Here is a 23,162-nt window from a genome sequence, read left to right on the forward strand (position 1 = left end):
CTGCCCTGATGAAGTCTATGCTCATAGTGGAAGTCTGTGTGGATTTTTCCTTGTTGACTTTTAGTCCAAGGAAGGAGAATAGATGGAGAATTGAATGAAGTTGGTTACCTGCTGTGAGGATTTTCCCTGAATAAGCCAATTTTCCAGGGGATGATAAACATGAATTACTCGTGTGTGAAGATGTGCAGCCACCACTGCTAAGATTCTGGTAAAGATCAAGAAGCCACTGAGAGGCCGAAAGGCACAACTCTATATTGGTAGTGAAACTCTTCTACCACATACCTTAGGAACCTTCTGTGGGCCGGGTGGATGGAGATATGAAAGTAAGCATCTTGAAGGTTGAGAGATGTGAACCAGTGCATAGGATCCAGTGAAGTCATTGCAGAAAAGCTAAGTGACCACATGGAATTTGAAACAATGGATAAACACCTTGAGACATCAAAAGTTGAGGATGAGTCTGCAATCACGTTTCTTCTTTGGAACTAGGAAATAATGATAATAGAAGCCTCTTCCTCTGAACTCCTAGAGTACTTCTTCCATTGCTCTGAGTCACAGCAGGGAGTTCACTCCCTGTTTCAAAAATCTCTTGCAAAGGGGTCTGTCAAGGTTCCTTCCCCACTCTGAATTCTAGGGTACAGATGTGGGGACTTGCATGAAAACCTCCTAAGCTTACTTTTACCAGCTTAGGTTAAAACTTCACCAAGGTACAAACTATTTTCCTTTTTTCCCTCGGACTTTATTGCTGCCACCACCAAGCATCTAACAGATATATAACCGGGAAATAGCCCGCTTGGAAACGTCTTTCCCCAAAAATCCTCCCCAAACCCTACACCCCCTTTCCTGGGGAAGGCTTGATAAAAATCCTCACCAATTTGCATAGGTGAACACAGACCCAAACCCTTGGATCTTAAGAACAATGAAAAAGCAATCAGGTTCTTAAAAGAAGAATTTTTAATAGAAGAAAAAGTAAAAGAATCACCTCTGTAAAATCAGGATGGTAAATACCTTACAGGGTAATTAGATCCAAAACACAGAGAATCTCTCTAGGCAAAACCTTAAGTTACAAAAAGACACAAAAACTGGAATCTACATTCCATTCAGCACAGCTTATTTTCTTAGCCATTTAAAGAAAACGGAATCTAACACATATCTAGCTAGATTACTTACTAAGTTCTAAGACTCCATTCCTGTTCTGTCCCCAGCAAAAGCACCACACAGACAGAGAAAGCCTTTGTTTCTTCCCCCACTCCAGCTTTTGAAAGTATCTTGTCTCCTCATTGGCCATTTTGGTCAGGTGCCAGCGAGGTTATCCTAGCTTCTTAACCCTTTACAGGTGAAAGGGTTTTTCCTCTGGCCAGGAGGATTTTAAAGGTGTTTACCCTTCCCTTTATATTTATGACAGGTTCCTTTAAAAAGGGTACAGGGAAAGGGAGTTGGAACAGCAAACTAGATGAGGTACCCTTTCCTTATAATCACCAGTCCAAGGTTATCCCATTCCAAGCCTTTAGGGGGAAAAAAAAGACCATTTCCAAATTGGGTGTGGGATGGGGGGATATGTAAAGAAAAAGGATTCATAGGTGGGCTGATCAGTGTCTTGACACTTGCCCGAAAACTTGTTTGTCAGAGACAGTCCAGGTTGCAGGGTGGACTAAGAGAAAGCAGAAGTTCAATGTTTGTGAAATGGCTACATCTTCCTCAGAGGCTGAGATGGTCATTTTTGAAAGTAGTACTGGGGCTGAGGTTAGTACCTACAGCAAGTATAGCTACCCCTGTTGCTGTTTCTTGAGTGGGGGGGACAGACTCATAGAAACCATAGAGTTGTTCATGTATTTGAGGCTGTGGAGATCTTCTCCTGTGCTACTACTAAAAAAAATTTGACTCTTCAAAGAGAAGGTCCTCCAGGGTTATCTAGAGTCTTCCACAGGGATCCTGGATGCCTGGAGCCACAAAGAAAGGCAATATAATCCTCGCTGGCATATCAATGGATTTGAGAGCCGATTATAGCAAAATTCTTGCTCTAAGTTGGCCTTCTGACATCAGAGTCTTTAGCTCATCCTGATGTTCATTAGGCAGCTTCTCAAATAGGTTTGAGAGTCTATCCCAGAAAAGAAAAACATTTACAAAGTAAGACTAGATAGCCACAAATTTGCAGGTTCAAAGAAAAATAGACCAAAGAGATCCAGCTCCTTAGGACCCTTTTTACTAAGTTCTTTAGTTGTACAACAGGAAGCTTCTAGGAAGTTGGGGTTGGGTGCTGATGAAAATATTCTCACCCCTTGGCTGGAATTTGGTACAGAAAATCTGTTGAACCTTGGAATTGTTCAGAATAAATCATCTTTGCAGATTCAAGACCACCTTTGTCTATTGGCATTACTATTCCATCTCTATGATGAATATCCAGGAATCTGCTATTTTTCCTGAAGTTCAGCTTGTGTATCAATATTCTCTGCAATTCTTTTTTATTAAATCTTGGACAAACTTGAATGCTCTGAGTATGGGGAGTGGTTATCATGTCCAATGTCCAATTCTTTGCCCTCCAGTAGCAGACGCTGAGGAAGCTAAGGGGCTGGAGTTAGTTTGATTTGCTCCTAGGCAGAGAGATCTAGGTCTGGACATAGTGGAAGGCTACCTTTCTAGAATTAGAGATCATGCTCCAAGGAGACCCATAGGGCCTGGGTTGGTAGGCATACAGGGGTAGAGAACATATGGGCAAATAAAAGATTAAGATTATTTGAGAATCTCGGCCCTTTTGCTGTGTTCTTGAGATGGAATCTTCTCTGGATTCCCTACTGTATTCCCACTTAGTCACCCAGTGTTGTGATTGTGCATGGCAAGAGAGGAGACTCTGCTGTGCTCTCAGGGGACAATGAAAACTACCTACAATATAGACTACCTACATAAGTTGAGTAGTCTTGTCTGAGATTCTGTATCTACATGGGGTCATTGCTGGGTCAAGTGGAGGCAGAAAGGCTTGCAGCTTGGAGAGCATATCTTTTAAGCAGTGCTGTCGATTAATTGCAGTTAACGCATGCAATTAACTCAAAAATTCATTGCAATTAAAAAAATTAATGGCAGTTTTAATCGCATTATTAAACAACAGAATACCAATTGAAATTTATTAAATATTTCTGGATTTTTTTTTTACATTTTCAAAAATATGCATATCGTGATGGTGGTAGGGGTCCCACGAGGGCCAGTGAAGTCAGGACTAGGGATTGCCATGCATCGGCAGGGCCCACAGGTAACGGAACCATGGGTCAGATGCAGGACCGTAGTCCAGAGGGTAAGACCAGCGTCAAGGGTCCGGGCTGCAGGAGTAGTCCAGGGTAAGGGCTGTGTCCAGGTCAGAAGACCAGTCGGACTCCGAAGGGTACAAGAGAGATGGAACTGTCAGAGCTGGTGGGACCAATGGTGCCAGACATGGTGCGGGAGGACTGTCGATTAGCAGAAGTGGCTTGTCCACCACCAGAGCCGGTGGAGAATGGTGGAGGACAACAGGTTCATTGGCCGGAAAAGGGAGTCTGGGGCCGGGCAGAGGTTCAGAGCACGGCAGAGTGCCCGCAAACAGCAACATGAGTTTTGCCAATGGTGTCAAGGGCGATAAATGGCCTAAAGTGCGTGGGACTGGTGCAACAAGCAAGGGAGTCCTGGTGGAGGTGACAGCGCTGGGAGTGAAGTAGTTGTTCCTGGTGCCAGAATGGAAGATTGAGCTGGCAGTGAGCAATAGCGTTTGGAGCAGTGCTCCATGCGCACTCTCCTCTGAGATAGAGCTTCCGTCATGATGTGCAACTTCTCACCCGACCTATCACGGCTTGGGGAGGTAATGCTGCAGTTTGAGATGGTCTCCATCAGAGAACCACCCTTGTGCCCATGCTTCTTGTGCATGCAGTGGGGCTTCGGTGGGTGTGGTGGTGCTGCCGGTGATGCACATGAGGGATCTAGTGAGGGGCTCACTGCTGGTGATGAGCGCTGCACCGATGGTTGTGTTGGAGCTGGAGCAGGTTGTGCACACGGGCGCATTGCCTCCTCCATTAGAAAATTATGTAGGCAAAGTTCTCGACCTGCTCATGTCTGCACTGGAAACAAGCGGCAGATGGAGCAGTGGAAAACTATGTGGGCATTACCCAGGCATTAAAGGCGATGAGTGTGTTCGTCGCTCACCGAAAAGGAGCAAGGGCCCAAGGAACAGTTCTTGAAGCCGGCTTGACAGGACATAGTCCCAGTGCCGGCGGGGAGGGATAGCTCAGTGGTTTGAGCTTTGGCCTGCTAAACCCAGGGTTGGGAGTTCAATCCTTGAGGGGGCCATTTAGGGATATGGGGCAAAAATTGGGGATTGGTCCTGCTTTGAGCAGGGGGTTGGACTAGATGACCTCCTGAGGTCCCTTCCAACCCTGATATTCTATGATTCTAAGTCCCCAATAGAGGAATAAAGTCCAAGGGAGAATCTAACTACTATGAACAAATGGACAATTATCTGACTAGAGAAAAACTATGTACAGTAAAAGGCAAACGCAGTACTCTTAGTAGACTAAGGGTATATATACACTACCCACCGGATCGATGGGCAGCAATTGATCCAGCGGGGATCCATTTATTGCATCTAGTCGTCATAAATCGACCCCCAAGCGCTCTCCCATCGACTCCTGTACTCCACTGCCATGAGAGGCGCAGGCAGAGTCAACGGAGAAGCGGCAGCAGTTAACTCACCATAGTGAAGGCACCGCGGTGAGTAGGTCTAAGTACGTCGACTTCAGCTACGTTATTCAAGTAGCTGAAGTTGCGTAACTTAGATGAATCCCCCCCAGTGTATACCAGAGCTAAGAGCACCGAGGAATAGGGGTTCCGACTCTGGCCATGCAGTGGTAAGAGGGAACTGAAGCAGCGTCAACCTAAGAATCCTCTTAAAACCTCATACATGCCACACAACCAATGCATGAGCGGGTCAAGGGACATTACTATGTAGTTTCGAGACTGGCACATGGCATGCATGAGCACGTGTTTGGAATCCACATTGGGATCATCACTCAAAAAAGAATTATGCTTCTGCCAACTCATGTCTATGCCAGTGATAACTATTTAATCTATTCACTGTTGGCAGTTGACTGAAAGTTACATGCAGTTCAACTTTTAGTCAGTATAGATAGAGAGAAGATGAACTGGCTCAGAAGCAGTTCTTGGAGGCCTGCATAGCCTGTGTGGGTTGGTTAACAGGTCTGTGGGATTTATTATTTCTGAAGTTGATCTTGGGGCAACTGGAAAATAAGAACCTGAAAAAAATCTGCCTGAGGACTTGCCAAAGGACAGTCCAGCCTTAAAGCACTTAGTTGAGGTGGTCCTGAGTTTTTGGGTCTGTCTGAAAGAGGCAAAGTCTTGGGACCAACGTTTTCCAAATTCTAGCCCAGGCTATTCTCAAAACTGTTATTCTTTTCATGACAGGAGAAGTTCATAAGATGCAGCCTAGATTCTAAGTCTCCTGTTCATGGTTTTAGCTGTAGAAAGTGAGTCACAATGTTGCCTGCCATCATCTAGGCCAACACCTTAATCAAGTCTGTAGCCCAGTCTGAACTAGCTTGCCTTTATTATATTCTACTTTGCATTATATTCAGCACTAATGTAAGAAATGAACAAGCCTGTATCCTGTAAGAAATTATCTTCAGCATGTTAGCATAAGGCTTGAGGCCTATGTACTTGGAACAGATAAACTTTGTACAGATACACAGCCCAACAGACACCCCAAGTACAGTAACTCCTCGCTTAATGTTGTAGTTATGTTCCTGAAAAATGCTTCTTTAAGCAAAACAATGGTAAGCGAATCCAATTTCCCCATAAGAATTAATGTAAATGGGGGCTTAGGTTCCAGGGAAATTTTTTTCGCCAGACAAAAGACATTAAATATACACAGTAAAAGTTTTAAATAAACAATTTAATACTGTACACAGCAATGATGATTGTGAAGCTCAGTTGAGGTGGTGGAGTCAGAGGATGGGATATTTCCCAGGGAATGTCTTGCTGCTTAATGATGAACTAAAATTTGGCTGAGCCCTCAAGGATTAACACATCATTGTTAAGAGAGAGTGAGAGAGAGAGAGAGTGAGTGTGTGTGTGATGTGCACTGCCCCTTTAAGTACGCTGACCCCACTATAAGGGCACTGCCTTTTAAAGTATATCAGCAAGTTGAGACAGCAGCTGCTGCTAGCAAACTCCCTCCGTTCTGAACCCTGGGAGTCTCCTCCCCCGCAGCTCTGTGGCGATGGGGTACAGGAGTGGGGAGCAGGAGCAGTGGGACACCCTGACATCAGCACCCCTCTTCCCTCCACCCCCCTGCAAAGAAAGCAGGAGGCTCCCGGGAGCAACTCCAAAGCAGAGGGCAGGAGCAGCACACAGCAGTGCGGGGGGAGGGACACCTGAACTGCCCAGCACTTGATAGGCTGCTGGGCAGCTGCTGCACAGGGAACTTAGGGGAGCTGCCCACCCAGCCTGGTTCCAAGTCCCCACCAGCTAGCTCCAAGAGGCTGCTCTTCCTGCAAACAGTGGACAAAGCAGGTGGCTGCCAAACAATGTCATAAGGGAGCACTGCGCAACTTTAAATTAGCATGTTCTCTAATAGATCGGCGATGTAACAATGAAACCACGTTAACCGGGACGACATTAAGTGAGGAGTTACTGTATTGGGGTGCTGACAATAGCGTGTTTAAAGGAAAGTTCTGACCAGAGGTACATGATCCAACCACAAAAGTGTCATGGCAATGAACTGTCATATATAACAGGTACATGAGCTACTTTCGCAGATACCTAACCACAAAAGGGCCATGGTAACGAATTGATGTATATGATAATAAGTTGAGATCATTGATATACTAACTTATAGAATTAATAACCTATAAAATTAGTAAGGTAAGGATATACAAATAAGGAAAAGGGGAAATACCCCTACTGAATATGCATCAAACACAGTGTCACTAAAAGTTGAATCACAGCCTAAGGGTGGAAGGAGAAGGAGATGAGGAGGTGCCAGAATGATGGCCACTGGTGACGATGGTGATAAGTAAGATGATGGCTAACATTTCAGATTGTTCCGAAACCTACAAGAGATAGTGTGAGTATATGGATGCGCAAACGTTCATTCTGTAGAATCTCTATCTTACTGAGTTGGGGTGTTTATGACTGCTAAATGGGATTGTAGCTGTCATTGTCCATTGGGAGCAAGATCAATGCGAACCAGATACTCTCTTTCTTTGAGCAAGGTTTAATGAGGACTTTTAAATTCTGGGATGCAAGACCCACAAAGTCAAGAAACAAATTAGAAATGGAAAATAGGTTAAGGACTATTTAGAAAAGCTGGACGTGCACAAGTCCATGGGTCCAAATCTAATGCATCCAAGGGTGCTGAGGGAATTGGCTGATGTAATTGCAGAGCCATTGGCCATTATCTTTGAAAATTTGTGGTGATTAGGGGAGATCCCGGATGTTTGGAAAAAGACAAATATAGTGCCCATATTTTAAAAAAGGGAAAAAAAGAGAACCCAGGGAACTACAGACCAGTCAGCCTCACTTCAGTCCCCAGTAAAATCATGGAGCAGGTCCTCAAGGAATCCATTTTGAAGCACTTGGAGAAGAGGAAGGTGATCAGGAACAATTAACATGGATTCACCAAGGGCAAGTCATGCCTGACCAACCTGATTGCCTTTTATGAGATAACTGACTCTGTGGATATGGGGAAAGCGGTGGATGTGGTATCTTGACTTTAGCAAAGCTTTTGATATGGTCTCCCACAGTATTCTTGCCAGCAAGTTAAAAAAGTATGCACTGGATGAATGGACTATAAGGTGGATAGAAAGCTGGCTAGATCGTTGGCAGTGATCAATGGCTCGATGTCTAGTTGGCAGCCGGTTATCAAGCGGAGTGCCTCAGGGGTCGGTCCTGGGGCCGGTTTTGTTCAACATCTTCATTAATCATCTGAATGACGGGATTAATTGCACCCTAAGCAAGTTCGCAGATGACACTAAGCTGGGGGGAGAGGTAGATATGCTGGAGGGTAGGGATAGGGTACAGAGTGACCTATATAAATTGGAGGATTGGGCCAAAAGAAATCCAATGAGGTTCAACAAGGACAAGTACAGAGTCCTGCATTTAGGAAGGAAGAACCCTATGCACTGCTACAGGCTGGGGACCGACTGGCTAAGCAGCAGTTCTGCAGAAAAGAATCTGCGGATTACGGCGGACGAGAAGCTGGATATGAGTCAGCAGTGTGCCCTCCTTGCCAAGAAAGCCAACGGCATATTGGGCTGTATTAGTAGGAGAATTGCCAGCAGATGGAGGGAAGTGATTATTCCCCTCTATTCAGCACTGGTGAGGCCACACCTGGAGTAGTGTGTCCAGTTTGGTCCCCCAACTACAGAAGGGATGTGGACAAATTGGAAAGAGTCCAGCAGGGGCAACGAAAATGATTAGGGGGTTGGGGCACATGACTTATGAGGAGAGGCTGAGGGAATTACAGGTTATTTAGTCTGCAGAAGAGAAGAGTGAGGGGGGGGATTTGATAGCAGCCTTCAACTACTGGAAGGGGGTTCCAAAGAGGATGGAGCTAAGCTATTCTCACAGATGAGACCATTGTTACTTGTTCTGTCAAGCTGCAGTGGGCGAGGTCTAGGTTGGATATTAGGAAACACTATTTCACTCATAATGACAGGTTTCAGAGGAACAGCCGTGTTAGTCTGTATTCGCAAAAAGAAAAGGAGTACTTGTGGCACCTTAGAGACTAACCAATTTATTTGAGCATGAGCTTTCGTGAGCTACAGCTCACTTCATCAGATGTATACCGTGGAAACTGCAGCAGACTTTATATACACACAGAGAATATGAAACAATACCTCCTCCCACCCCACTGTCCTGCTGGTAATAGCTTATCTAAAGTGATCAACAGGTGGGCCATTTCCAGCACAAATCCAGGTTTTCTCACCCTCCACCCCCCCACACAAATTCACTCTCCTGCTGGTGCTAGCCCATCCAAAGTGACAACTCTTTACATAATCAAGTCGGGCTATTTCCTGCATAGATCCAGGTTTTCTCACATCCCCCCCACCCCCATACACACACAAACTCACTCTCCTGCTGGTAATAGCTCATCTAAACTGACCACTCTCCAAGTTTAAATCCAAGTTAAACCAGAACATCTGGGGGGGGGAGGAAAAAACAACCCCCCCCCCAGATATTCTGGTTTAACTTGGATTTAAACTTGGAGAGTGGTCAGTTTAGATGAGCTATTACCAGCAGGAGAGTGAGTTTGTGTGTGTATGGGGGTGGGGGGGATGTGAGAAAACCTGGATCTATGCAGGAAATAGCCCGACTTGATTATGTAAAGAGTTGTCACTTTGGATAGGCTAGCACCAGCAGGAGAGTGAATTTGTGTGGGGGGGTGGAGGGTGAGAAAACCTGGATTTGTGCTGGAAATGGCCCACCTGTTGATCACTTTAGATAAGCTATTACCAGCAGGACAGTGGGGTGGGAGGAGATATTGTTTCATATTCTCTGTGTGTATATAAAGTCTGCTGCAGTTTCCACGGTATACATCTGATGAAGTGAGCTGTAGCTCACGAAAGCTCATGCTCAAATAAATTGGTTAGTCTCTAAGGTGCCACAAGTACTCCTTTACTATTTCACTCGGAGGTGGTGAAGCACTGGAATGGGTTACCTAGGGAGGTGGTGGAATTTCCATCCTTAGAGGTTTTTAAGGTCCAGCATGACGAAGTCTTGACAGGGATGGTTTAATTGGTGTTGGTTCTGCTTTGAGCAGGGGATTGGACTAGATGACCTCCTGAGGTCTCTTCCAACCCCAATATTCTATGACTCTATGATAAATATCCATTTGGGTATGGATGCATTTTGGGTATCTTATCTGGGAATGGGCATGTTTTCTTCAAATTGCATCTACAGCCTGCTCAGAGATCCTTATTTAGATACCCAGGTGCCACCCCGATGTAACAATACAGATACATGCTGGGTGCTCAAACAAAAGTTTAGTTCAGGGTGACTGGCCTCTTAAATCTCTCGAGTAAGGGTTTATAAGACAGGAAAAGACTGTCTATTAAACAATCTGAATGGAGATGTTCAGTTTAATTCACATTGGTTTCATTGTCTCCTTTCAGAAGTGCATCATGTCAGCAGAAAGAGAGCATGTTCTTTGATTTGTGTTGTTTGTTAGTTAATAAAGTAACTAACACCCATGATGTAAACTAAGAATGAGACTCCCAATTCTACATATATGATCTGGGTGGATGACCTTCAAGGGCATACAAGTTGGCAAAGCTGTCCTTCTGCCAAGTATACAGTTCATCATTAGATGACAGAAGATATGACAGGCAGCTTTTCTGTTTGAATATGGTTTCAAATGTAGATAGTCTTCCATTCTACAACTACACCTCATTTCGTATGAGTGCTTTGAAAGCTTTAATATGAAGCTAGCATTTGTGTAAAGATGATCTTTCTGCAACACAAAGTTTCTGTTTGTGCTGATGGAGCTCCTCTCTGCAGCAACACTAAAAATGCTACAACTGATTTTTTTCAAAAGCTTCAATATCTATGCACATGAGGACTTCTGAATTAGCTCAAAGATCTCTACCATGGTATTTCGAATGTGGACTGGAGGCTGTTACAGGTGGAGACTACACCCTTGCCACAGATCATCCATTGCCTTTTTCTGTTTGGAGCAAGGTTGTATGCATTTAGGTGCAGTGAATATATCTTCATCTGTGCTTGGAAACCATCTACCATGCTGTGGGTGCTATTACAATTAAATATTATAAATAGTAGGCAGATTCTTGTTGTTGGTCTACCAGCCTGCTTTCAGATGGCTCAGTGAGAAATGCTGAATATCTGATTATGAGGGTTTGATAGGTGTTTAATCTACCATCTGTAATTTAATTGAACTGAAACAAAAGAAGTTGCATTTTTTTCTAATTCAGGATAAAAGTCACCAAAATAATTTACAGTGTGGCACTGTAATAATTTTCTATGAGAAAACACACACACTTTATTGTTTCATAACTTACCTAGAAATCTCAGCTTGGGAATTTTTTTCTCCATCAACTGTAAAAGGCGATGCTCCAGTTAATAACTCATACATAAGAACACCAAGACTCCACCAATCAACAGCCTATAAAATAAAAATTATATATATGGTACTTCAAAAAGCATATTATAAAACAAAATCCTAGGAAATAGCTAAACTGCAACATAGTTCTCTTTTGTTAACAACGCAAAGGCAGGGTATGATGAAATTACAGAATTAAGATATTAGAGTAATTAAATTGAGACAGCGTAGAAAATGTTTAACTGTATATTATATATATATATACACACACACATACATACACATGCGCATTTCCCTATTTGGATTTATGAGAAAATACTAAATTGTAAAATCATAAAAAGGTAGGATTTGCAGGGACCAATAGGTCATCTACTCCAATCCCCTACACTGAGGAAGGACTAAATATTACCTAGACCATCCCAAGAGGTCTTTGTCTCACCTGTTCTTAATAACCTCCAATGATGAAGATTTCACAACCTCCCTAAGTAATTTGTTCCAGTGCTTAACTACCCTTACAGTTAGTAAGTTTTTCCTAATGTCTACCCTAAATCTCCCTTGCTGTAATGTAAACCCATTATTTCTTGTCCTGTCCTTAGGGGCTATGTAGAACAATTTATCACCTTCCTCTTTATAAAGACCTTTTACACAAAGACTATTATGTCCCAACTCAGACTGCTACGCTGGGCATCACAAAATGGGGAAGAGATGGCCAGCCCTCTGTGGAGAAAGAGGTGGTTAGGGACTATTTAGAAAAGCTGGACGTGCACAAGTCCATGGGGCCGGACGAGTTGCATCCGAGAGTGCAGAAGGAATTGGCGGCTGTGATTGCAGAGCCATTGGCCATTATCTTTGAAAACTCGTGGCGAACCGGGGAAGTCCCGGATGACTGGAAAAAGGCTAATGTAGTGCCAATCTTTAAAAAAGGGAAGAAGGACGATCCTGGGAACTACAGGCCAGTCAGCCTCACTTCAGTCCCTGGAAAAATCATGGAGCAGGTCCTCAAAGAATCAATCCTGAAGCACTTGCATGAGAGGAAAGTGATCAGGAACAGCCAGCATGGATTCACCAAGGGAAGGTCATGCCTGACTAATCTAATCGCCTTCTATGATGAGATTACTGGTTCCGTGGATGAAGGGAAAGCAGTGGATGTATTGTTTCTTGACTTTAGCAAAGCTTTTGACACGGTCTCCCACAGTATTCTTGTCAGCAAGTTAAGGAAGTATGGGCTGGATGAATGCACTACAAGGTGGGTAGAAAGCTGGCTAGATTGTCGGGCTCAACGGGTAGTGATCAATGGCTCCATATCTAGTTGGCAGCCGGTATCAAGTGGAGTACCCCAAGGGTCAGTCCTGGGGCCGGTTTTGTTCAATATCTTCATAAATGATCTGGAGGATGGTATGGATTGCACTCTCAGCAAATTTGCAGATGATACTAAACTGGGAGGAGTGGTAGATACGCTGGAGGGGAGGGATAGGATACAGAAGGACCTAGACAAATTGGAGGATTGGGCCAAAAGAAATCTGATGAGGTTCAATAAGGATAAGTGCAGGGTCCTGCACTTAGGACGGAAGAACCCAATGCACAGCTACAGACTAGGGACCGAATGGCTAGGCAGCAGTTCTGCGGAAAAGGACCTAGGGGTGACAGTGGACGAGAAGCTGGATATGAGTCAGCAGTGTGCTCTTGTTGCCAAGAAGGCCAATGGCATTTTGGGATGTATAAGTAGGGGCATAGCGAGCAGATCGAGGGACGTGATCGTTCCCCTCTATTCGACATTGGTGAGGCCTCATCTGGAGTACTGTGTCCAGTTTTGGGCCCCACACTACAAAAAGGACGTGGATAAATTGGAGAGAGTCCAGCGAAGGGCAACAAAAATGATTAGGGGACTGGAACACGAGTTATGAGGAGAGGCTGAGGGAGCTGGGATTGTTTAGCCTGCAGAAGAGAAGAATGAGGGGGGATTTGATAGCTGCTTTCAACTACCTGAAAGGGGGTTCCAAAGAGGATGGCTCTAGACTGTTCTCAATGGTAGCAGATGACAGAACGAGGAGTAATGGTCTCAAGTTGCAGTGGGGGAGGTTTAGATTGGATATTAGGAAAAACTTTTTCACTAAGAGGGTGGTGAAACACTGGAATGCGTTACCTAGGGAGGTGGTAGAATCTCCTTCCTTAGAGGTTTTTAAGGTCAGGCTTGACAAAGCCCTGGCTGGGATGATTTAACTGGGAATTGGTCCTGCTTTGAGCAGGGAGTTGGACTAGATGACCTTCTGGGGTCCCTTCCAACCCTGATATTCTATGATTCTATGATTCAGTCTTTTCTTCTCCAAACTAAACAAATCCAGTTTTTTCAATCTTTCCTCGCACGTTATAGTGATGGGTTGTATGCCCCACACTGAAACAGCCAGAGTTGGGGGTGGGTCTGGGAGCCCCTGCCATCCACTGCAGAATGATATTGCTAGGGCAGTGAATGGGAAGACTGCCTCAGTCACTGTGGGAGTGACATAGTCAGGGCAGTGGGCATAAGGACTACCTGATGTTGTTGCTGCAGAGGAACTTACCATGGTGTGACCTGGCCAGAGGGCTGAGTCACAAAGCAGCTGTACTGCGACTCAGAGGGAGGAGAGCTGCAATGGTGGAAGAGAAGAAAGAGGGCACTGAACAAGGCAGAGCTATCCCTAGAATCTCCAGAAGGGGGCATCACCAAGAAATGAGTAGAGGACACTGTGACAGCATGTTGGAGAACTGTGGGCATGATGGTACCTCTGATATAAGGCATCAGTGATGGACTGCGTATGACAAGTACCCTGAGATGAGGGGTTAGAGAGAATTTGTAAGGCAGTCAAATCTTGACAAAGGGGAGGGTAAAGGGCCACAGCCGAGAAAGGACCCCTATGAGAAAGTGAAAATGGAGATGTAAACAGTACAGGCTTTTTATTTTGCTGAGAGAAGTTATCCCCTACCAGGGTGGATGCCAGAGTTGCTGCTCCCAGAGGGGACCTGATTTAATTGGGGATTGGTCCTGCTTTGAGCAGGGGGTTGGACTAGATGACCTCCTGAGGTCCCTTCCAATCCTGATATTCTATGATTCTATTCTATGATTCACCAGAGGCAGGTCCATGCCGCAAAGGGACAGATACTGGAAAATCAGCCGACACTGTGAGAGGCCAAAGTATACCTACAGGACTATTTGGTTAGGGTAGCTGATCGACAGCAGCCGTTGTATAAAATCCTACAAGAGGAAAGCAGGAGAGGTCATAAGGGCCAGGAATGGGAAAGATGGTGTTACGGCTGTGATTCAATTTCCAGCATCCTTTCAAGTTAAATTGAAGGGATTAGGCTTCCTGATATTCATGGAGAGTTCAGTGGTCATAATGGGGAAAGGTAGAAGCTGACCGTCTTGGTGGTTCATGTTTCTTGATATAAGCAAACATCTTTCCATGTAATGGGGGCTTTCTTCAAAACAGAAAGAGAGATGTTTCAACAGTCTGACTTGATTTTCAAACACAGTTAATAGTAACAAAATTTTAGAGCACATTTCATTTCTATAAAATAAGCTAGAATAATGGCTTGCAAAAACTGGTAAGTGTTTTCCTAAAACTGAAGCTTCAATATAAATTTTAACTTCGCACTCCATAATCTGTCTTCACATCATTGACACATTCTGGGTAGTAACTTGATATGCACATTCTAGTAAGGATCACACAGAAAATAGTTATGAGATGTTGTGAGCCCGGGTTTGGGTACTTGATTTCCCACCCCCAATCCTGGGTTAGGAGATCTGGAAATAGGCGGCTCCTGAGAGGTGGAAGTATGGACATCAGTGGAAGTTCCATGAACCAGAACAGTCTGGGTCAGTAGGGTGCTAGGAGGAGTATGGTGGCTCTGGCGCGATGGATCTTTCCTCCAACTTGCGGTAACAGGTGGATGGGAGGAAAGGCGTATCTGAGGAGGTCTGTCCAGGAAAGCATCACCCTTGGAATCGTGACATATGGCCCCCCAGAATAATACCTGGGAAGTTTTCTGTTCGTCCCATAACTGTGTAAAGATCTTGGTTAGGATTGCTGTGGCTCTCCCATTTTTGGTCTGCAGAGAAACTTCTGCTTAGTTTGCCTGCCAGGGAGTTGTGAACTCCCAGGATGTACACAGCTTGAACCGTGATGTGGCTTCTGATACACGAGTTCCAAAGTCTGACTACTTCCAGGCAGAGGGGATGAGATCTACATCCCTTTCTGAAGGGAGGGAATTATAGATGTCAGCGTAATCATCCTAAATTTCAGCTTTTGGATAAAGATGTTGATAATGTTGCCAAAAGTCCAGGATGGGTCTCCACCCATCATCTTTTTGGGGGGTTAGGAAATATGGAGAGAAAAAAAAAACCCTCCCTTGGCACTGAGGCGGGATGCGCTCTATTGCCCCTGCAATATTCTCTTGATGAAGCAGTCAGACTTTGGAACTGATGTATCAGAAACCACATCACAATAAAGCTATGTACATCCTGGGAGTTCACAACTCCCTGGCATGTTAACTAAGCAGAAGCGAGTGGTCCCTGAAGGGGGATTGGGAAGGACATTTGTGATGGGGGAAGGAGAGAAACTCGATGGAACAGCCCTGATGGATAATCTCCAGGACCCAACTGTCCGTGGTGATCTTTTTCCAGCTGTAGGCAAACAGAATGAGATAACCGCCAAAGGTGACAGGAGAAGTGGGTGGCATCTATGTGGCATGCGGGTCCTGACCTGTATGTCAAAAATGGCCCTTGGCCTGCAGTTGAGAGTGAGTGGAGGCTGGGGCAGGAGAGGGAGGTGAGAAATTGAACCTCTGAGTCCTCTGGCATTTGTGTAGAGGCACACTCAGAAAGACACTGGTAATAGGGAGCATGCGGAGCTGGTGGTTTTGGTCTAAAGGGCTGTCTATGGTGTTTCCTCCTGGGAATGAAGTGTAAATCCCCAGGGACCTCAGAGGAGATCTCAAGTCCTTTAGTGAGTGCAGGGACTCATAAGTCTGTTCATTAAAAAGGCTGGACTCAATGAAGGGAAGGTCCTGCATGGTGTTTTTGATCTCCCTAGGAAACCCTGACAACTGTAGCCACAAGACCTTCAGCATGACAAGTCCCGCGGCCAAAGTCCTGGACATTGTGTCAGTGGCATCTACTGCAGCCTGGAGGGCCACATTTGCTACTAACTTCACTTCACTTAGAAGGGACTGGAACTGAGTTCTGTCCTTTATGGAAAGTTTATCTTTAAAGTCTGGAAGTCTGACATAGCTGTTCAAATTGTATTTCACTAACAAAGCTTGGTAGTTAGCCATATGAAATTGCAGATCTGTGGAGAACACCTTCCCTCCCAGAAAGTCCAGTCTCTTTGACTGCCAGGATGGATTTCTGGTAGTGCGACTCAACTCTTCCCAGGGCCACCTGTACCATCAACGAGTTGGGGGCAGGATGAGAAAACAAAAAGTCAGTTTCTTTGGCAGAAACAAAATTACATCTCTCAGCCCTTTTTGGTGTAGGTACACAAGATGCTGGTGTATGCCATACCACTCTGGCTGGCTCTAGTATAGCCGTGTTAATTGGAAAGGCCACCTTACTCAGTCCCTTTGGTTGAAAGATGTCCAGGCACCAGTGTTGATGAACCTGAACTAATCTACTGCGATCTCTAGATCATTTGCAACCCTATGTAACAGCTCCTGGTACCGACTGGTGGAGAAGGCAACGACTAAGTGACAGCATTGTCCAGAGATGATGAAGCAGCAGCCTGTAGCAGGGCCTTTGCTCAAGGCCAAAAACAGCACAGAGACCTTTATGCTGGTAATACAGCCAGTGAAGTTTATTTACAATGTTGGTTCCCACCACCCTTGTACACTATACAGTCTTAACTCCTACGGTTTTAGGGAGCCCTCAGCTCCTGTCTGCTCCTCCCCTCCATTTCCGTCCTATGCCTTTTTGTATCCTCTACCTAATAGCTGAATTAGCCTTCCAGCTCTTCTCCACCCACCAATTAGACACAGCTCTTAACAAGGTCTCTTCTGCAGTGTTTAACTGAAGCTGCAGTGACCAGAGTGCTGGCTCAACTGTTGTTGCTCAGTATTCCATCACAAAGCTCTTATCAAATCAGCAGAACCAGTTCTAGCCCGTCCTCCTCATGCATCAACGGAACCAGTTGGCAAGAAGGGGAGAAGTGGTAAAAGTCATGAGAGGGGTCCAGACACCTAACCATAGGAATCCCGTGGTCCCCAATAAGGCCAGAAGGAGGGATCCATCAGTTGCAATGGCTCCCAGAGGAATTGGTACTAGTGGTCCTGGGAGCGAAGGGGGGACGGGATCATACTGGGAGGGATGCTAAGTATAGCCTCTCAACTGTCTGTTGGGTCTCCTGCCCTTCTGTGGAAATACTGATGCAGCTATCTCCTCCTCCAATTCTGAGGACTGTTCTGCTGGTAGCGGCAATGCCATCAGTACTGGAACGCTCCTGCCCGATGGTTGAAGATGGAACTGCTGAATTCTGAGACATTAGTAAAGATTCTTCCTCCAGAACGAGGACATCCCTCACAAGATCAGGGCCAGAAACGAGTGGAGACTGTGGGTAGGGGAGGAAAATATCCTCTGGTGTTACATAATTCTGTACAGCCTAGGGAGTTCCAGCAGGTATGCCTGAAGGACCTGGCTCATCTGTTGCAGCTGAACAGTCTTTAGATGAACAAGACGATACCAACGATGAGTCCAGACCCACACACATATATGGAACTGGTGAGCATCTGTCCTTTCATTTCGGTACCACAGTCACAGTCGGAACTGACCAATCCTTTTTTTTTGCATGCCTTGCCCTCCAACTTAGGGGTCTTAGTGGAGCTGGTTCCAAACACACTGTCTCACCCGAACTGGACTGGCTCAGGAACGGAATGCATTTCTTATGGACAGTCCTCTGTCCTTGCACCCTGACAGTGCTCTCTACTCTCAGGGGGAGGCCTAGAGAAAGAGTCCTTTGGCTTCAGGGTTAACAACTCCACTCTAAGGCATACTTGGAGGAGCACTGCTGGTTGGTGGGGGCCAATGTACGGGGGGGTCTCCCAGGCCCAGATCAGAGCAGAACCTCATACAAAGTTCCTGATAGAGGAGGCTAAGTTGGAGCTCCTGGGCCTCTCAAGTTCTAGGTGGAAAAGGATCTACAGATACTGCCCTGTGCAGAGATATGTGCTTCACCCATACAGCAGAAGCACCGTTGATACTTGTCACTGATGAAGTAGTAGTGAGGGCAGAAGACACAATTCTTGAAACTGGGGACTCTGGGTACAGTCTTGGACCAGAGGGTGGGTTGGGAAATGATTCTATACTATTCTGTAACAACAAACTTCTTAAACAAATATTGAAAAACTATTTACAAATATTTTGTGTTATAGTTTATACACAGAGTGAAGGACGACACTATTGTGACTCAGGCCATGTGGTGGTAAGAAGTAACTAGAGAGGCATTGACCTACACTGCCTTTTACACTCTCAGTCTGAAGCATGAGGGGATCTATTACAAATGTGCAGGTTAACGGACACTCCTTTGAAGAATTTCTGGACTTGGGCACATGGAGCCAATGCAAACCCACCTGTGGAATACATGTAGGGACTATCACTCTAAGAATCACCATTGAGAACTACTTTGAGTAGTTTTTCAATCAGTCCTGCACCCACCTTACAGTAATTTAATCTGGACTACATTTCCCTAGTTTGCTTATGCGAATGACATGTAGGACTGTGTCAAAAACCTTATTAAAGTCTATAGCTTCCTCGCTATCCACAAGGCCAGTTACCCTGTCGAGGGAAAATTAATGGGTTTGGCATGATTTCTTCTTGCAAAACCCATGTTCCCAATTATTTATCATACTATTATCTGCTAGATGCTTAGAAATTGTTTATTTAACCATTTGTTCCAGTATCTTTCCAGGTATGTAAGTTAGGCTGATTGGTCTATAATTTCCCAGGACCTCTTTGCTCCCCTTTTTGAAGATAGGTACCATGTTCCCCCCTCTCTAATCCTTCAGGACTGCCCCCATCCTCTATGAGTTCTTGAAAATGTTTGCTTTGGCTAGCTCCTTAAGTATTCTAGGATGAATTTCATCAGGCCCTGTCAACTTGAATACAACATTTAATTTACCTCAGTATTCTTTAACCTGTTAATTCCCTACTCTGTCCTGTGTTCCTTCCTCCTTGTTATTAATATTGGGTTAAGCATCTAGTGAATTAATCTTTTTAGTGAAGATTGACGCAAAATAGGCATTAAACTCTTGTGTCTTTTGTGTCATCTGTTATTTGCTTTCCTTCCCTAGTAAGTAATGGACCTACATTTTTCCTTGTCTTTCTCTTGCCCCAGTGTATTTATAGAACCTCTTCTTACTGCCTTTTGTCTTTCGTTGGGTGTACCTCATTATGCGCCTTAGTCTTTCTGATTTTGTTCCTGCTTGTTTGTGCTAGTCTTTCACATTCATCCTTAGCAATTTTGTCCTTGTTTCCATTTTGTACAATTCCTTTTTGATTTTCACATTAAAGAACCCCTGAAACAACCATATTGACCTCTTACGATTCTTCCCATTTTAGTTCTGCCTCAGGATATTGTTTGCTGTTTTGCTTTTAATATTGTCTCAGAGAAACTGCCAGCTCTCCTGGACTTACATTTGCCTTAGACTTTCTTTCCAAAGGTACCTTACAAAACAGTTCTTTAAGTTTGTTGAAGTCTGCATTTGTAAAGTCCATTGTCGTTATTCTGCTGCTTTCATTCCTTTTCCTTAGAATTATAAATTCTATCATTTTGTGATCTTCACTGAAGTTGCCTTTTGCTTTCAGATTCCCAACCACTTCCTCCCTGTTAATCAGAATCAAATCTAAAATATCTGCTCCTCTGGTTACCTCCTCCACCTTCTGAAATAAAAAGTTGTCCCCAGTACATTCCAAGAACTTGTTGACAGTCTGTGTTTTCCTGAATTATTTTTCCAACAAGTATCTGGGCAGTTAAAGTCCCCCATTATTACCATGGTTCGTGTTTTAGCTACTTCTGTTATTTGTTCTAAAAATGTCTCTCTACCTCCTCCTCCTCATTTGGTGGCCTGCAGTAGACATCCTACCGCCTCCCCACCTTTTCCTCCTTTTATCTTAACCCAGAGACTTTCAACACGTGTGATTCTCACTTCTTTCTGGACCTTAGTTGGGAAAGCTTGAGTTGTGAAATGGAGTGAGGGACTTTTGGAGGGCAGGCAAATAATCACATACAAAACTACCGAGTAGGATTCGTTTTAATCAGAAATGTAAACAGGCAGTGACAAAAGAAAGCTGAGATGAAACCGACCTTGTCATGTCCTGTGTCTCCTCCTCTGACAATATCTGGAGCCATGTATTCTATAGTTCCGCAAAAGGAATATGCTCTCTCATTCTAAAAAAGACATACATATGGATATCAAATGACTACAATGAATAAGGGATATATATAACTAACAGCTGATGACCCACAGCTATCATCCAAACAATTCAGGACTTCATAGACAAATCACCTTCCATCATAGAGAGAATTAACACAGAACCCTTGAGACTATTCACTACCTCCTAGGCCAGGGACGGGCAAACTTTTTGGCCTGAGGGCCACATGGGGTTTCCAAAATGGTATGGAGGGACAGTTAGGGGAGGCTGTGTCCTGCCCCCTGCCCTGCCCCCGTGTCCTATCCAACCCCCCCGCTTCTCGCCCCCTGATGGCTCCCTGGGGACTCCTGCCCCATCCAACCCCCCTTTTTCCCTGACGGCCTCCCCAGGACTCCTACCCCATCCACCACCTCCTGCTCCCTGTCCCCTGACCACCCTCGGATCTCCCACCCCTGACTGCCCCCTGCCACCCCATCCAACCAGGACCCCTACCCCATCCAACCCCCCTGCTCCCCACCCTCTGACCGCCTCGCCCACTAACCTCTATCCACCCCCCGTCCCCGCTCCCTTACCGCACGGCCTGGAGCACCGGTGGCTGGCGGCGCTACAGCCGCACCGCCCAGAGCACCGGGTCAGGCCACAGCTCTGCAACTGCGTTGCCTGGCCGTCCAGAGTTTTGCACTGGCGGCGCGGCGCGGCGCACTGAGGCTGTGGGGGATGGGGAGCAGCAAGAGAGGGGCCGGGAGCTAGCCTCCCGGGCCAGGAGCTCAGGGGCTGGGCAGAAGGGTCCCGCGGGCCGGATGTGGCCCACGGGCCATAGTTTGCCCTCCTCTGTCCTAGTCAATAACTACATTATGATGAATTTGTGGGGCAGATTTAACATAAGCACATGAAACAATCTTTGGTATTTAAAACAAAAATGTCATCTAGACTTAAAATAGCGTGTAACCAATTAGCTGCTACGGGGCATTCTCCAATAGAAGATTAATATGATTTCTGCCAGGTGCATTACTAATGCTCTAAATAACATGATAAAATATGTAGGTAAAATACAACGATACATTTTTATAAGGCTCTTTGCAATTTGGCTAAACTTGATGTTATATCACACCCTGTGGCTCCCATATTCATGAAGCTATACTGACCTCTATTAAAAAAAAATCTTTCCATAATATACAGTGTGTAAAAAACAATTTGCTCCCAAGAGGAGGAAGGGGTTATTTTAATTTTATACTACATACAAAGTATTTGTTTTGGTTGTGTTCAATCTGAGCTATTTTCACAGGTCAGTGTACCATTCTTTGTTAATTCTTTGTTAATTCTTTGTGGTAAACATAAGGTAACGCTGTGCCTTGATAATTCTGAAAGCACATGTGATTAGGCCAAGAAACACTGTTCACTCCTTATCCTTCAAGGTTCTAGCATTTTTTGGAGAGATCATGATAGGTCCTTCAAAGAAGTGTGTTCAAATAAGTAGATATTTCACAAGTCAGGTTTACATTTATAGATTCAGATTTGGAGTTCAAGACATGTGCTATACAAGGAAATCAAGAACGTACTACACTAGAAAAAGGAAGCTTCTGAAATAAATTTTTTAAAAAAAGTCTTGTTCAGTGCTTCCATGAGATCTAAATTAACCAGTACAATGCCAAAATTATTAAACTATATTTTACTAGAAAATGTATACTCTGGCTTGCTTCTGATAAATTTCTGATTTTAATATCATTAAACATAAGCCTAATTTTGGGGAATGTTATTTAACATTATTTCCGCTGTTCCCCTTAATAAAGCCACACGATAGAAAACAATTATTTTCTTCTAATCACTTAATACCTTTTTCATGTGTTAATTTTGCTATAGTTTTTTCCTGTGGTATAATTGCTTGTTTCTCTGTACTTATCTGTTCTTCTGCTTGTCGCTTGGAACACAAAAAAAGGTTACCTATCTTTCCTAACTGCTGTTCAAGATGTGTTGCTCATGTCCATTCCATTCCGGGTATGCACACGCCCATGTGCGTGGTCGTTGGAGATTTCTGCCTTAGCAGTATCCGTAGGGTTGGCTGTGGTGCCCATATGAATGCACCACTCATGCGCTGATACATTAGGCGCCGCTAGCCCTATACCCTCTCAGTTCCTTCTTGCTGGCAACTACAACAGAGGGGTAAGGAGGGCGAACAACGGAATGGACATGAGCAACAAATCTCAAAGAACAACAGTTACGAAAGGTAGGTAACCGTTTTTAGTTCTTAGAGTGCTTACTCATGTTGATCCATTCTAGGTGACTCCCAAGTTATGTCCATGGAGGTGGGCTTGGAGTTCATGGTCATGCGGCTTCCAGCACAGCTCTGCCAAAGCCAGCATTGTCTTGAGCTTGCTGGATCAGTGCATAATGAGACTTGAACATATGGACAGAAGACCAGGTACCAATGCTATAGATATCTTGGATTGACACCTCTGCCAGGAATGCTGCTGATGACACTCTTGTGCTCTAGTTGAGTGTGCTGTCACCAATGCCAGCGGAGGCACTTTCACCAGCTCATAGCAGTAGCAGATGCAGGCCATGGGCCAGGATGAAATACTCTGAGCAGACACTGGGAGACCTTTCATCCTGTCCGTCACCACAACGAACAGCTGCACTGACTTCTGAAAAGGCTTTGTCTTCTTGATGTAGAAGGCCAAT

At 44.8% G+C, this 23,162-nt stretch overlaps 1 protein-coding gene across 3 annotated transcripts in view; it reads right to left on the reverse strand.

Moving 5' to 3' along the window:
• RPS6KA5 (ribosomal protein S6 kinase A5) overlaps positions 1-23,162 on the reverse strand; it is a 187,623-nt gene that overhangs the window by 87,722 nt on the left and 76,739 nt on the right. For all 3 annotated transcript variants that reach the window (XM_075129833.1, XM_048852700.2, XM_048852699.2), the window contains 2 exons: positions 20,416-20,499; positions 11,049-11,152 (listed from right to left, as the gene is read on the reverse strand). In XM_075129833.1, coding sequence (XP_074985934.1) covers positions 11,049-11,152; positions 20,416-20,499 — 188 coding nt within the window. The remainder of the gene's footprint in view (positions 1-11,048; positions 11,153-20,415; positions 20,500-23,162) is intronic.

The sequence above is a fragment of the Caretta caretta genome, chromosome 6, assembly GCF_965140235.1.
Source record: "Caretta caretta isolate rCarCar2 chromosome 6, rCarCar1.hap1, whole genome shotgun sequence".
Lineage (NCBI taxonomy): Eukaryota > Metazoa > Chordata > Testudines > Cheloniidae > Caretta > Caretta caretta.